The sequence below is a fragment of the Pelobates fuscus genome, chromosome 1, assembly GCF_036172605.1.
Source record: "Pelobates fuscus isolate aPelFus1 chromosome 1, aPelFus1.pri, whole genome shotgun sequence".
In the NCBI taxonomy this organism is placed as follows: domain Eukaryota; kingdom Metazoa; phylum Chordata; class Amphibia; order Anura; family Pelobatidae; genus Pelobates; species Pelobates fuscus.
Window position 1 is genome coordinate 192,217,635 of NC_086317.1, and position 15,268 is coordinate 192,232,902.

A 15,268-nucleotide genomic window follows, 5' to 3' on the forward strand; every position below is an offset into this window, starting at 1 on the left:
TATCTTCATCTCCCTACCCTGCCTCCCTACCACCCTACTGCCCCAGCCACCCCACTGCCCCAGCCACTGCACCACCCTACTGCCCCAGCCACCCCACCACCCTACTGCCCCAGCCACCCCACCACCCTCTGCCCCAGCCACCCTACCACCCCAGCCACCGCACCACCCTACTGCCCCAGCCACGCCACCACCCTTTGCCCCAGCCACCCTACTATCCCAGCCACCCCACCACCCTACTGCCCCAGCCACGCCACCACCCTCTGCCCCAGCCACCCTACTACCCCAGCCACCCCACCACCCTACTGCCCCAGCCACCCCACTACCGCAGCCACCCCACCACCCTACTGCCCCAGCCACCCCACCACCCTACTGCTCCAGCCACCCCACCACCCTACTGCTCCAGCCACCCCACCACCCTCTGCCCCAGCCACCCTACTGCCCCAGCCACCCCACCACCCTCCTGCCTCAGCCACCCCACCACCCTCTGCCCCAGCCACAATACTGCCCCAGCCACCCCACCACCCTACTGCTCCAGCCACCCCACCACCCTCTGCCCCAGCCACCCTACTGCCCCAGCCACCCCACCACCCTCCTGCCTCAGCCACCCCACCACCCTCTGCCCCAGCCACCCTACTGCCCCAGCCACCCCACCACCCTACAGCCCCAGCCACTCCACCACCCTACAGCCCCAGCCACCCCACCACTCTCCTGCCCCAGCCACCCCACCACTCTCCTGCCTCAGCCACCCCACCACCCTCCTGCCTCAGCCACACCACCACCCTTTGCCCCAGCCACCCTCCTGCCCCAGCTACCCCACCACCCTCCTGCCCCAGCCACCCCACCACCCTACTGCCCCATCCACCCACCACCCTACTGCCCCAGCCACTGTACAACCCCTGCCTCAGCCACACCACCACCCTTTGCCCCAGCCACCCTACTGCCCCAGCCACCCCACCACCCTCCTGCCCCAGCCACCCCACCACCCTACTGCCACATCCACCCCACCACCCTCTGACACAGCTACCCTCTGCCCCAGCCACCCTACCACCCTCTGCCCCAGCCACCCTCTGCTCCAGCCACACTACTGCCCCAGCCACCCTACCACCCCTGCCCCAGCCACCCTCTGCCACAGCCACCCTACTGCCCCAGCCACCCTACCACCCTACTGCCCCAGCCACCCCACCACCCTCTGCCCCAGCCACCCTACCACCCATGCCCCAGCCACCCTCTGCCCCAGCCACCCCACCACCCTCTGCCACAGCCACCCTACTGCCCCAGCCACCCTACCACCCTCTGCCCCAGCCATCCTCTGCCCCAGCCACCCTCTGCCACTACCACCCTCTGCCACTACCACCCTACTGCCCCAGCCACCCCACCACCCTCTGCCACAGCCACCATACCACCCCTGCCCCAGCCACCCTCTGCCACAGCCACGCTACCACCCTCTGCCACAGCCACCCTACCACCCTCTGCCCTCCTACCACCCCACATAATTGCTAATTAAATTAGTTTATTGCAAATTAAGTTAGTTTGCATATTATGCCATAACTACAGTCACAAAGAGAGATCATAATGCAGCGGTACAGGGAGCCGCAACACAGCAAGCCTCTGAACGATGAATACAGAGACTAGCTCTCTGTATCCAGCGCTGCAAGCTTGTCCTTAAATAAAACAACAGCACCTTATACACACAATGCAACCCCTATTTTTAACTTTAGGTGCTAGTGGGGGCCTCATGTTTGAGTTTCGCCTAAGGCCTCACAAAGTCTAGAGCCGCCACTGGGTGGCTCTGTGTGTGTGGCGCAATGTGTGTATGGGGGGTCTGTGTGTGTGTATGGGGCTAGAGATCGCAGTGGTGAGAGTGAACTCTAGCCCGTAGCTCCAGCGCTAGAGTTCACTCTCGCGAGAGCTGGAGCGTTGCCACTGTAACCGCGGCAACGCTCTGTACTCGCGCAAGAAGGACCCGGAGGAGCTGCAGGCTGAGCTCCCGGGTCCTCTCTTCCTCCCTCCCCTGCCGGCTGCCTGCATGGTGCCTCCAGAACAGGGAGGGAGATCTCTGATCTCCCCTCCGGTCCGTGAAGGCACATGGTGCTTGGACAGTGCCAGCCTTGCATTGGCCAGCAGGTGAGAGCATCTGGAGGGGAAAGGGCAATATATATATTTCTTTCTCCCCCTCACTGCTCCTCTGTGTCCATGTCTCCCCTCTCCTTCCCAGTCACTCTCTTCCCCCTCTGCCTCTTTCTCCCCCTCGTGTATCTCTCTCTTCCCCTCTGTCTCTTTTTCCCCCTTTTCCCTGTCTCTCTCTACCATCTCTCTATCCCCCTCTTTCTCCCCTTGTGTCTCACTCTCCCCTCTCTGTCTCTTTCTCCCTCCTTTCCCTGTGGAACTCCCCCTCCCCCTCTGTCTCTCTCTATTCTCCCACTCTCTTTCTTCCCTATCTCTGTTTTATTTTTCCCCCTCCCCTTGTGTCCTTCCCCCCCCCCCCCTTCCCCAGATTTAAGCTGGCAAGGCATGACGGTGACGGGTTGACCAAACCCATAGTTTTGTGTTTATTTTATTTTATACCTAGGATGTGAATATATCTCTTCACTTGCTCACAATAAAAACCTGCTGATTGGATGAGCATGATGGGAATTCTAATCCACAGCTGTTTGAAGTTGCCTATTCTTCATCTAGTGCCCTTCACACTAGATTATTTCTATTTCCCTGCGATTTCTTGGACATGATTAAATGTTGCATACTCTGCTGATAGGATGTAGCATTGAAAAAAAAAAAACAGATTTGCTGACTTTTCAGGCTTGTCTGGCACGCTCCCCTCCCCCCCATCCATCCCCTCCATTTACCTGAGAGGAGCCAGAGGGGGCCGGCCGCATTCCACGCTGGTGCTGCCGGGCCGGGTGGCAGCCTCGCCGGTCCGGCGGCACTTCTAATGCTGAGGACGGAGGAGCATGAAGGAGGAGGGAGGAGCATGTCTCTCTGCCATGTTTACACTGTATATAGAGGGAGCCATGTTACTCTGTATGTAGAGGGGAGCCATGTTACTCTGTATATAGCGGTTCCCACAATTCACAGCACAGGAACCGCGAGGGAGCATGGTAGAGAGACATGCTCCTCCCTCCTCCTTCCGTCCTCAGCATTAGAAGTGCCGCCGGACCGGCGAGGCTGCCACCCGGCCCAGCAGCACCAGCGTGGAACGCGGCCGGCCCCCTCTGAGTGTGCCACCGGACCCGGTGGGCCAGTCCGGCCCTGCCTCTATATACCGTGTAAACATGGCTCCCTCTATATACAGAATATCATGGCTCCCTCTATATACAGAGTAACATGGCTCCCCTCTACATACAGAGTAACATGGCTCCCTCTATATACAGTGTAAACATGGCTCCTCACTATATACAGAGTAACATGGCTCCCCTCTATACAGGGGCGTATCTGGAGCATTTGGCACCCGGGGCGGATCCTTTATTTGGCACCCCCCTCCCCAACTTTGAAATGTAAAAAACAACTGCAATTTTTTTAAATGTATGTGTATGCAGTGTGTGTATAGTGTGTGCAGTGTGTGTATAGTGTGTGCAGTGTGTGTATAGAGTGTGCAGTGTGTGCATAGTGTATGCAGTGTGTGCATAGTGTGTGTGTATAGTGTGTTTATAGTGTGTGTGTATAGTGTGTATGCAGTGTGTGTGTATAGTGTGTATGTAGTGCATGTAGTGTGTGCAGTATGTGTATAGTGTGTGCAGTGTGTATGTAGTGTGTGTATATTGTGTGCAATGTGTGTAGTGTGTGTGTATAGTGTGTACAGTGTGTGTATAGTTTGTACAGTGTGTGTATATTGTGTGTATAGTGTGTGTGTATAGTGTGTGTATAGTGTGTGTAGTGTGTCTATAGTGTGTATGCAGTGTGTGTATAGTGTGTGCAGTGTGTATGCAGTGTGTCTAGAGTGTGTATAGTGTGTGCAGTGTGTGTATAGAGTGTGCAGTGTGTGCATAGTGTATGCAGTGTGTGCATAGTGTGTGTGTATAGTGTGTATGCAGTGTGTGTAGTGCATGTAGTGCGTGTAGTGTGTGTATAGTGTGTGCATAGTGTATGCAGTGTATGTATAGTGTGTGTGTATAGTGTGTATGCAGTGTGTGTAGTGCATGTAGTGTGTGTATAGTGTGTGCAGTGTGTATAGTTTGTGCAGTGTGTATAGTTTGTGCAGTGTGTGTAGTGTGTGTATATTGTGTGCAGTGTGTATGCAGTGTGTGTAGTGTGTGCATAGTGTATGCAGTGGGTGTGCAGTGTGTGCAGTGTGTGTATAGTGTGTGCAGTGTGTGTATAGTGTGTGCAGTGTGTGGGGGCCCTAAATGAAAATCCCCCCCTCCCCATCAAAGGTGACTAGGGGTCCCCAAGCCCCTAGTCACACACCCAAATAAAAAAGCCCCTACCTACCCCCCTCACCCTAAAAAATAGTGAGGGGGGAATAAAATTACTACCCTGTAAAGTCAAATTCAACTTACTATTCAACGTCTTCTTTTTTCTAAAATCTTAATTTTTCAGCCCCAAAAAAGGCCAAATAAAAAGCCATCATACCCGTCGAACTTAAAAATAAAATAGAAAACCTGAGCGCAAAAAAAAAAAATTAATCCATCTTCACCCATGGAGGGCTCCGCACAGACTAGGGTATTAACATATACCCTATTGTTACAATTGTTACTTGAAAAGCATTAGGAATGACGTTGGGGTACCACATGCTCATTTGTTATACCTCCATGCACTACAAAAATAAAGAATTTAATTTTTTTTAAAAAAAATAAAAAAAAATAAAAAAAATAAAAAAAAAATAAAAAAAAAATGTATGCAGCTTACAAATGAATCTAAAATGGATGCTGTCCAGGAGTTGGGAGGGTCTGCTAGGGAGGGTGTGCTGCTGATTGGCTGGAATGTGTCTGCTGACCGTGAGGCACAGGGTCAAAGTTTACTCAATGATGACGAATAGGGGGCGGATCGAACCGCGCATGTGTTCGCCCGCCGTGGCGAACGCGAACACGCTATGTTCGCCAGGAACTATTCGCCAGCGAACCGTTCGGTACATCACTACTTATAAACAGTTGAACAGTTTACACAGATATACCACTCCAATAACACTACACAAAGTAAATCCACGCTATACAAAGTACGGGTAAATATTGACATTCAGATACTGTTTGCACTCACATACTCACTGGTGCACACCTGTGTATTCACACATACTGATACTCCACTCAGCCACATTCACATCTGAGCTATGAACACCCATGTGCACCCTTGTATTTCCATTGATACTACACACACACACACACATTCACAATATATTTGGACACATACAAATACATGGTTACATAAAGGTATATTTGTTTAAATAAAGCCAATGCTCCTTGAATAGTCAGGTGAAACAAGGCCACTTTCTATTTTCTTGCACCAGTACTCTTTGTTCACTAGTTCTGCCACTAGATTTGAGCAGGGCAGTTGGGGCATGAGCATATTAAACAATTTTCCCGTCACTCAAAAAGTAAAAATACTCAGCTACCCCAAAGTAAGTTGATAATACACAGCAGGTACACAAAAATGTACATCTATATGTGGCACACCATATATCTGTGACAGAGTGCCACGGTGCCATCCTATGGTAAGATGTTAGAGCAAAACAAAACTGCAATTATTGGCTGAGATCGTCAGCTGAGCATGGAGTATTGGCTCACTTTGCTCTATAGAGCAATCTGACAGCTCCTGCTGCAGAAGCCTGAATACTTCAGATGCAGAACTGGAGCCTAGAGGGACTCATGTAAGTTGTCAGACTGTTAAACAAGTTTTCATTTTTAACCCTTTCAGACATCTTACCATGGAACACTGCAAGGGACTCTTGGCAACATACCCAGGGGATGTGGTGCTTATGGTGTTCCTTTCAAGACTGCTTTGGGTACATGACCCAATAAACAGTTTCATGATAAATTCATCTTAACTAAGATGTGGTTTAACTCTGTTTTCTAAATCTTTGTTCTGACAGTGCTAATGCATATATCTGATTTAACTCTATTTTCTTAAATCTCTGCTCTAACAATTTAAAAATAATCAGAAGTTCAGCACACGTTATAGGGACACTCCAGGCACCCAGACCACTTCTGCTCATTGGAGTGGTCTGGGTGCCAACTCCCACTACCCTTAACCCTGCAAGTGTAATTATTGCAGTTTTTTTTAAACTGCAATAATTACCTTGCAGGGTTAAGTCCTCCCCTAGTGGCTGTCTATTAGACAGCCACTAGAGGACACTTCCTGCTCTATAGCACAGGTTTTCTGTGCTAGAGCGTCGCTGGACGTCCTCTCGCTGTGTGAGGACCTCCAGCGTCGCTCTATTCCCCATAGGGAAGCATTGAAATTAATTTTCAATGCTTTCCTATGGGGTGCGCTAATGCGCATTAGGTCTCCTCGGACGGCGGGCGAGATCAGTCTCGCCCACCGGCCGACGTAAGCAGAAGGAGGAGCGGCGGGGGAGGAGGAAGCAGTGACGTGGGACCTGTCGCTGCCTCTGGTAAGTCACTGAAGGGGTTTTCACCCCTTCAGCAACCGGGCATTGGGGGGTGGGAGGGAGAGGGACCCTCCAGTGCCAGGAAAACGGATCGTTTTCCTGGCACTGGAGTTTCCCTTAAATCATATTCAGAAGGTTCAAGCACTACTTACCAAAGGAGAACACTTTTGAAATTCAGCAGCACGCGGGGCACAACGTGCTAAACTCACTCCACTCTCCCTGTGACAGCAGTTGCTTTTGCACTGAGCACTTTGAAGACACAGCTCTCCATGATCCTAAAGTAAAGTATGGTATAATAAAAAAGTTAAAAAAAACATGCAAGTGAAACAGTGATTAAATCACTCTTAAGCTGATATAATGTAGCAGGAATTGGAGCCTGGCATCCTGCAGATAAGAATTAAAATCATTTTAAAGTGGTTTGACTACTTCTAATGGGGTACACCAGGGCACTTGTGGAGCAATAAGCACTACAGGGTACTGTAGTGTTTATAATGCTTGGTGTGTTTCTTTAATCAAAATACGCAGTAATTATCTGAAACAAGCCAGACATTGATACAGGTTGTAAATTGCATGTGTTAAAGTGTAATGACTCATATTTTCAACACATATCTTGCTTTGTTTTTGCAACTGTTGAATGAATCAGTGTTTTAATATTTGAACGATGTATATGTTCAGTAGATGCAGAGCGAGATTTGCCATTAGGCAAAGTAAGCACTTGCCTACAAATACATGTCCTCTAGGGGACATGTGTAATGTACCTGTTTGGAACTAATCGTAACACTCCAAGCGTCATAACTGAGCTGAGCTCTAGTGGAGACAGGGAGTAGCAGCTGGAGGACCCCAGGTAAGATGAAAACCATTCTATATGTAGACATACATATTATTATGCAAGTTATTTTATTCACTTATGTGTTGTTGTTTTTTTTTTTTTTATCATGCTGCAGTTTCATCTCTTCTATTATATAGATTTTGTATATTTTTTGGTGTTTGCATGAGGAAGTACAAAAGAAGGTCTATTATATGTGTACTTTTTTGTTGTTGTTGGTGTGTATTATAGTCCTAAACCTGAACAAAAAACACTATCTTAATCCCATATTTAACTCCTCTAAAACAGTAAACACCCTCATATTAAAACACTAAATTACAATTGGAAATATACACATACATATGTGCAGTTATCAGATACAAATATATGGTTTTTTAGACGTTTTATGCCTGCAATGTACAGTTAAAAAATTTAATTCACTTTATCTGCAATTTCTTTTCTTTTTTTTTTTTTTTTTTGGTGGCGTGAGGGGGGACCTTAGAGTTTTAAGCCTACAGCTACCTGACATGTAAATCCATCCCTAAGTAAATGAATATATGTGTGCTTAGACCTTTAAGTTATGCAAATATTAACAGGTCACTTTGGATTTTCAGCATGGGATAAAGAAAGTACACCCTCTTTGAATTCTCTGGTTCTACATATCAGGGCATAATAGCAGACATCTGTTCCATAGCAGGTCGTAAAATTAGGTGAATACAACCTCAGATGAACATATTACACCGTGTCATGATTTATTTAACAAAGATAAAGCCAAAATGGAGAAGCCAAGTGTGGAAAACTAAGTACACCTTGTAATTCAATAGCTTGTAGAACCACCTTTATTAGCAATAACTTGAAGTGATCATATTCTGAATGACTTTTTCAGTCACTCACATCGTTGTGGATTTTGACCCACTCTTCTTTACAACGTTGCTTCAGTACATTTAGGTTTTCTGGCCTTTGTTTGAGTACAGTTTTCTTAAGGTCCCCCCACAGCATTTCAATCTGGTGAGGTCAGGCCATTGCAATACCTTGATCCTTTTCTTTTTCAGGCATTCTGTTGTAGATTTGCTGGTGTGCTTGGGTGTCCTGAGGTTTTAAAACAAACCCAAATCACCTGTCCACCACCATGCTTGACAGTTGGTGTGAGGTGTTTGTGCAAAGAACATTGTTCCAGAAGTCTTATGGTTTGCTCAGATGCAACTGTGCAAACCTAAGCTGTGCTGCCATGTTCTTTTTATAGAGGAATGAGCATTAGAGAGATAGCAACTACTTAAAAGGAGCATTCACTCCCTAAAAACCAGGGGGATCGTTCGTCGGTGTTCGCATAGGAACTGCCGAAAATAGACCGACCGCTGCCCCTTTTCTTGTTGAACTATTTTGGGTTATCACCTCGTGGCCAGCCAGTCAAAACATCACCCAAATGGCGATTCCGTTCTACCAAAGGGATCTGATCGTTATTTGGACAACTTGGGCGTCCCCTTCCGGGCTATTCGGGGATATAACTTTTGTGGGGTTTCTATATATTTTTGATACGTTGTTGGGGTATTTAATGTAAAATAGTATATTTCCTGTAACTGAAAGATAATTGAGTTATCCTTCTTTTGACTCAATTATCTCCCAGACACAGGGATGCCAGGGGTTTGTACTTTTTTATATAGATACCCCGTGCTGGGGGTCTGTGTATAAAAAGCCGAGTGTGGTTCAATAAACCTCAGTTGATTCCCAGAACTGTATGTCGTCCATTCACTGGGGGAATGGGCTATAATCACTGAACATTGCTTTCTTTCAGCTCGAGAGGACTTCAGCGTAGATATTCGGTCTCAGCATTGCAGCTCCGCTAGACTTTTTAATTGCCAGGTATCATCTCCTCTCTGATCAAAATACTGAATATTTTTAAGTTTGATGGCAGTGTTTAACCTTAATATATGTTGCTGATTGTAGGTGCACAACTTGGGCTATTTATTGCTCCCATGAGCAGGTAACTGTGATGAAATGACTTGACTGTTTTCACTGGTATGCTTTACTTTCTCAAATCTAATTTTACTGTTTTAAAAGCTGTTGATATTGGCTTTTTGTTTCACCTGGTCACAACGTTAGTAATAATTTTTATTTTCTGAAAGATTCTACTCTTCAAAATTCACTATCCGGTCTGGTTTATAATTTTTATTCAGATTTCAGCTCAATACTCTAGAATTGGTTTAGAATATTCTTTAGAACTGAGTAAATGTCCTTAAAGCATAGTCTTTATAAGCTGGAAAATGTGCTATGTGTTATATTCAGTATTCTGCTATTTTATCCCTTGGGGACCTTGAGCTTGGCAATCCCCTCAATATATGTCAGGGGTGGCATGCTTTTGGTTCTAAAGGATCTTCTAGAGGGCCTGGACATTTTAAATAATAATTATTTTGGTTTTATGACTGCTTTTATCTACAGCAAAAGGGTACTGCTATGGTCACCAGAGTAGCGCCCAGTTACGCCAACCTCTTTATGGCGGACTGGGAAGACTCATATATTTGGTCAAATTCTAAATGGTATTCACATCTTCTTCTATACCGATGTTACATAGATGACCTGGTTTTTTTATTTGGGAGGGCACAAAAGAAAGTTTAAATAATTTTTTAACCGTTTTAAATGAAAATAACAAAGGGATTAACCCCTTAAGGACCAAACTTCTGGAATAAAAGGGAATCATGACATGTCACACATGTCATGTGTCCTTAAGGGGTTAAACTAAATACAGAAGTCAGCACCACAAAAGTTCAGTTCCTAGACCTGGAAGTCTATGTGGAAGATAACGAGTTACACACTCAAACTTTTTTTTAAAAAAAGGTTCATACAAACACCTTTATTGATTCCACAAGCTGCCACCATCACTCATGGTCTAAAAGTATTCCTAAAAGCCAACTCATAAGGCTAAAACGAAACTGTTCTAAAAATGAAGTATTCCAAGAACAAGCATATAGCCTGTAGCGGATTGTATTAATGCTGTCCATAGAAATTCGGATAGAAATGTATTCGTATAATACGAACCACGAGTGGCGGCCATCTTACGCATGAAAATCTCAGCTGTGTTTGGTCGTCGAGTGTCTGGAACTCAAATCGGACACTCAAACAACCGAACACCGCTGAGAACTCCAGAGCTCCATAACTCACGAACGGAGAGACTAGGCAGCCACTCGTTCGGTAAAATCAATGTACCGAACAAGGGAATTAATACGAATGCAAAATTAGCTGTGGATGGCAGGTATTTCTATGTGTTTTAACTCCTGAACAGAGACCGACCGCAAGGCCAAAACACATGGAGCCTTTTTCGGATATCACCTCGTGTGCAGTCGGTCAAATTACACCCTCCACCTAACTCCCGAACCCCTGGTCCGATCTGGGTGAATTTTGGATATGTTAGTCACCCACATCAAATTATTATTCTCACTGCTTGTTTTGGGGTACATCTAGAATTCAGGGAAATGTACAGTATGTTTAATAAGATTATGTGTCACACTGAGGGAAGGAGATGTGTGGGAGGTAACTGTTACATTATTGGCTACTGGACTAATTATGGTGAATCCCTCCCTTGCATGGGAGAATGCTTTAAAAGGAGGTTGTGTGGATTAAAAGTCAGTTCTACTCCTGATGCTGTGTGTCGTCCAGTCATTGGGATCTGTATGGGAATATTCGAAGATTACCTTGCTTGCTGGGATTATTACTCTATGGTATTTTATTGCTTGTTCCTGAGCCTTACTGGGATCTTTAGTGGAGTTAACCTGTGAAAGACCAGCTCTCCGTTACATAGCCTTAAAGAAAAGTTTTTAGAAAAACAATACAAGGAGAATGACATTGACACCTTAATTACTGAATTAAAAAACTATGACAGAAATCAGCTATTGCAATTTCACAATTCTAACCCAAATCACAATATACATCTACCTATTGTTTTAGATTTTAATAATAAGAGTTTTAAAATGAAAAAAATCATTAAAAACATTGGGATATTTTCCCCACCTACTTTCTTTAAACAGCTCCAACAGACTTTGTCTTCATACATATGGGACTCACGCATACCCAGATTATCCCATCGCTTATTGCAGCAACGCACAGTAGAGGGTGGTCTAGGCCTTCCAGATGTATATACCTATTATAAAGCAGTTAACTTAGAAGCTGCAGTAAAACTGCATACCCCCAAGGGTATATATCAGTGGGTAGACATGGAAACTGCGAAATCTGCTGCGACACCCCTGGTGGACATCCTATGGACTCCCAAAACGCTTCGCCCCAAAGACAAAACCCTGTTTCCAACCACATTGCTCACCCTGCATCACTGGGATGTGCTAAGACACAAACAAAACGCCACCCACAAATTCCACCCATGCGCACCACTGACGGCCCTACGAGCAATCTCGCCATGGCTCTCACTAAACTCCTGGGTTAAACTGGGAATTAACAAATTAGACCAAATTATGCAGCACAACCTTATCAAGCCTTTCCCAGACCTACAACGTGAATTTAAACTAACCAACTCCTCAATATTTCCCTACATGCAAATCAAAAGTGTCATACCCTCACATGTGGCACAAACCACTATGAATGCTAGCCAAGGCATAAGGGTAGTAGACACATTGTATGACAGATGCTGGCAAACCCCAACCAAACTCAAAACTCTTGCCCTATGCTACCAGGTAGTTTTGAAAACGGTACCACACTGCCCCCCACCCTTCATGGCCCAATGTCTCACGGACTGCGATGAGCTGATAACCGACACAGAAGTGTTGGCATCCCCCAATGCCCTAAAGGGCCTTACACAATGCTACTCACACATAGAGGCGCACAAGAAGTTGGTATACAGGTGGTACTTAACACCCCACAGACTACATACAATGTACAAATCTGTGTCACCGCTTTGCTGGAGATGTGGGGGAAAAAAAGGCGCAATGTTCCACATTTGGTGGACATGCCAGCGTATACGCCCCTTATGGGAGGAGGCACAGTCCATCCTACAGACCATCGGCATCACAGTACCACCACTGGATGTACATACAGGGTTATTTCTCTCCTACCCACACTCGACTCCGAAGTCGGTAAAATGTATATTAGCACTCACCGCACTGGCAGTACGAAATCTTATAGCAAACCAATGGAAACAGCCTCACTGTCCCTCTAAAACCCAACTACTAACTAAAATCCACCAATACCACACGTATGAGGGCATGACGGCCAAAACTGCTTCACAAAGAAAATCCTTTCAGGTGTCCTGGGCACCATGGGCAGATTTTTGGGATAAGGTAAACACTATTTAATGCAACATAGCACCAACAAAGAGGTTAAAGGGAGTGTCAATGTCACTGATATGGTACAAACCTTCAATGCCACACGCACAGAGTCCCATGTCCAGAATGGACGCAACCTCCCCCCAGATATCATAGAGACCTCCACATACAGAATAATAAACTCAACTAAAGAATAGACCTATCGTGGCATATATTCCCACTCTATATCACGCTCGAGCACAACTGCTTAATACAACCAGGGGCCTTACTGAACTAACAAATACCACCCCACCTTCCCCACCACCCCCTTCCCTTTTCTTTCTTCTGTATCCCCCCCCACTGTTCACTCCCAGTTGAAAGCCCAACTCTAAGCTGAACTGTATTCCACCATGAAAGAGATGTTGTCTATAGGTCAGTTTGAGATCCACATGGTTAAGTAAATCCAGGATACAATGTGCTGTACACAAATAGTAAACCCATGCGACGTCAATACACTATACGATATCAATTATGTGCATCTCAGGGGCAACCTCATCCCCCTCTATACCACAGGCCAACTGTCATACAGATATGAATAATTGCAAATGTTTTTCTTCTTTTCTTTTAAGGTATGTTAAGAATGGTGACAACTGTTGTATAACTTTAATCCCCTACACTTTCCCTTCTTTCTTCTGTACCCCATTAACTTTATGAAAATAAAAATTGTCAAATAAAAAAAAAAAAAACATTGGGATATTTTAAAAGAAGACCCTCTTTTACAAAACATCTTACCGGATAAACCTACAAAAGTTTTCAGAGGAGCCTCCAACCTAAAAAGGAGTCTAACACATAATTATACAAAGAAAGCTATTCCTAAACCGTTTTCTTTTAATCAACAGAAAAGTTTTTATAAATGTAAAACATGTTCAGCATGTAGGAAAACTGATAATAAATAATAAATAATAAATGTTTAATTTTAAATCCACATACTCCCCCCAGAGATATAATATCAATAGCTTTATTACCTGTCATTCAAAAAATGTTATATATCTCTTGCAAATTGCAGTATGTTGGGATGACCAAAAGATGTTTAAAAACCCGTATAGCAGATCCCTGTAGGAATATATCAAAAGGTTTTTTAAATCATTCAGTGTCGGAACATTTTTTAATTCATAACAAAGAACCTAAATTTTTAAAGTTTTATGCTATAGAAAAAATATCTCCCCCATGGAGAGGTGGTAACATTACAAAAATTTTAGGGCAAACTGAAATGAGCTGGGTTTTTAAACTTGATACCATGGTCTTTAACCTCTTGTTGGAGGGTAGTGAGCTGCTGCTTACAGGAGAGCGAAGTGGTTTCTAGCGCCCCTTTTCTGCCCGTCAGGCCTTTGAGATCCTGGCGGATTGTGGCCATATCTGCCTGTAGGTTCTTTTGTAGCTCCGCCAGTAGTTCTTTCATGAGTTTGGCTGTCACCGGAGCCGTGTCCTGCCCCGTGGCCGGGGTCTGTGGCGGAGGTGTCACCTTAGCCGGTACGTATCCCTCCTCTGTTCTGTAGGAGAAAGTGTCTGAGAGGTCCGAGCAGTCCCCAGTAAAGGACCCCATTTTTGTTCATGCCCATTCGGGGCGCATCTTGTCTCAGTTTTTTTGTTTTTTTTTACCCATCTGGCTTTAGAACTCTGGGGGTAGTTCTTGGGTACGGTAAGTCCGGTTTGGGTATCAGATATTATGAGGATTTAGGTCTTTTGGTCCGGAGCTCCAGATACATGAGATCGTTTGTTTTGGCAGTCAGACTCCGCCCTCTATTTGGTGTTATTTTATGTTTTAAAGTTAAGTAATGTTCAGGTCACATGATCAGTGACATCATCTGACTTTTTTTTTTATATCTTAGCTATTTAAGAGTGAAGGTCCCCTACTCTGTAACACTTTGAAAAAGCCTTCTGTATAGGTGAAATGCGTTAGTGTGTTACTTATTTTTAATTTGTTTAATAAAATTAATCTGCATTTGCACCCCTGGACCTTCACTGGACATCTTTTATTGGAGAAGCTGTATCTCACATTTCCAGGTGGGGGACAAACCACCTATGCTGTAAAGGACCGAGCAATCCCTATTTGCTCATCCATTGTGAGTATATCTCTCTTTTTATTGTATTTGTTTTATTAATACAGAGAACACTATTCCTGTTCTTTTATATCCCATATACACCACTTGAGCATCCTCTGGAATACACCTCATGGATTATTGGCACAGGGATACGATACCAGAGGTAATCAGGACCATCCTAACATCCACAGACGGATATTGTACCTTCCATACGTTGTGATCTGGAGCTGGTCTTGAGCTCCAGGAAAGTGTGAGTGCAATATATTTATTCCTTATGGTCTGCCTCTTCTGTTTTAGACATACTACACTATATTAGTATTCCTGTCCCATTTAGTTTTCTCCCTTATATTGGCTCCATTGGACTCCACACAAGGATTTTAATTGTTAAGTGCTGCTTCCCTACATCCCCCGTTTTACTTGCATCAACGACCAGAAAAAAGAGACTCTGGTTTGGGAAAGCTTTAGCTGCTGTACACATAAGAAACAAGCGCCAGAAATCTCACTTGCTGCTATATCTGCAACATTTCCTACAGATTTTCCTGTAGGGAAAAGAAGCATTATAATTTACTTTCTGCCAAAA

The 15,268-nt window shown here is 45.0% G+C and overlaps 1 protein-coding gene across 1 annotated transcript in view; it reads right to left on the bottom strand.

Annotated features, from left to right (window-relative positions):
* LOC134590822 (colipase-like) overlaps positions 1 to 15,268 on the bottom strand; it is a 149,838-nt gene that overhangs the window by 76,501 nt on the left and 58,069 nt on the right. The window contains exon 2 of the mRNA XM_063444428.1: positions 6,691 to 6,813. Coding sequence (XP_063300498.1) covers positions 6,691 to 6,813 — 123 coding nt within the window. The remainder of the gene's footprint in view (positions 1 to 6,690; positions 6,814 to 15,268) is intronic.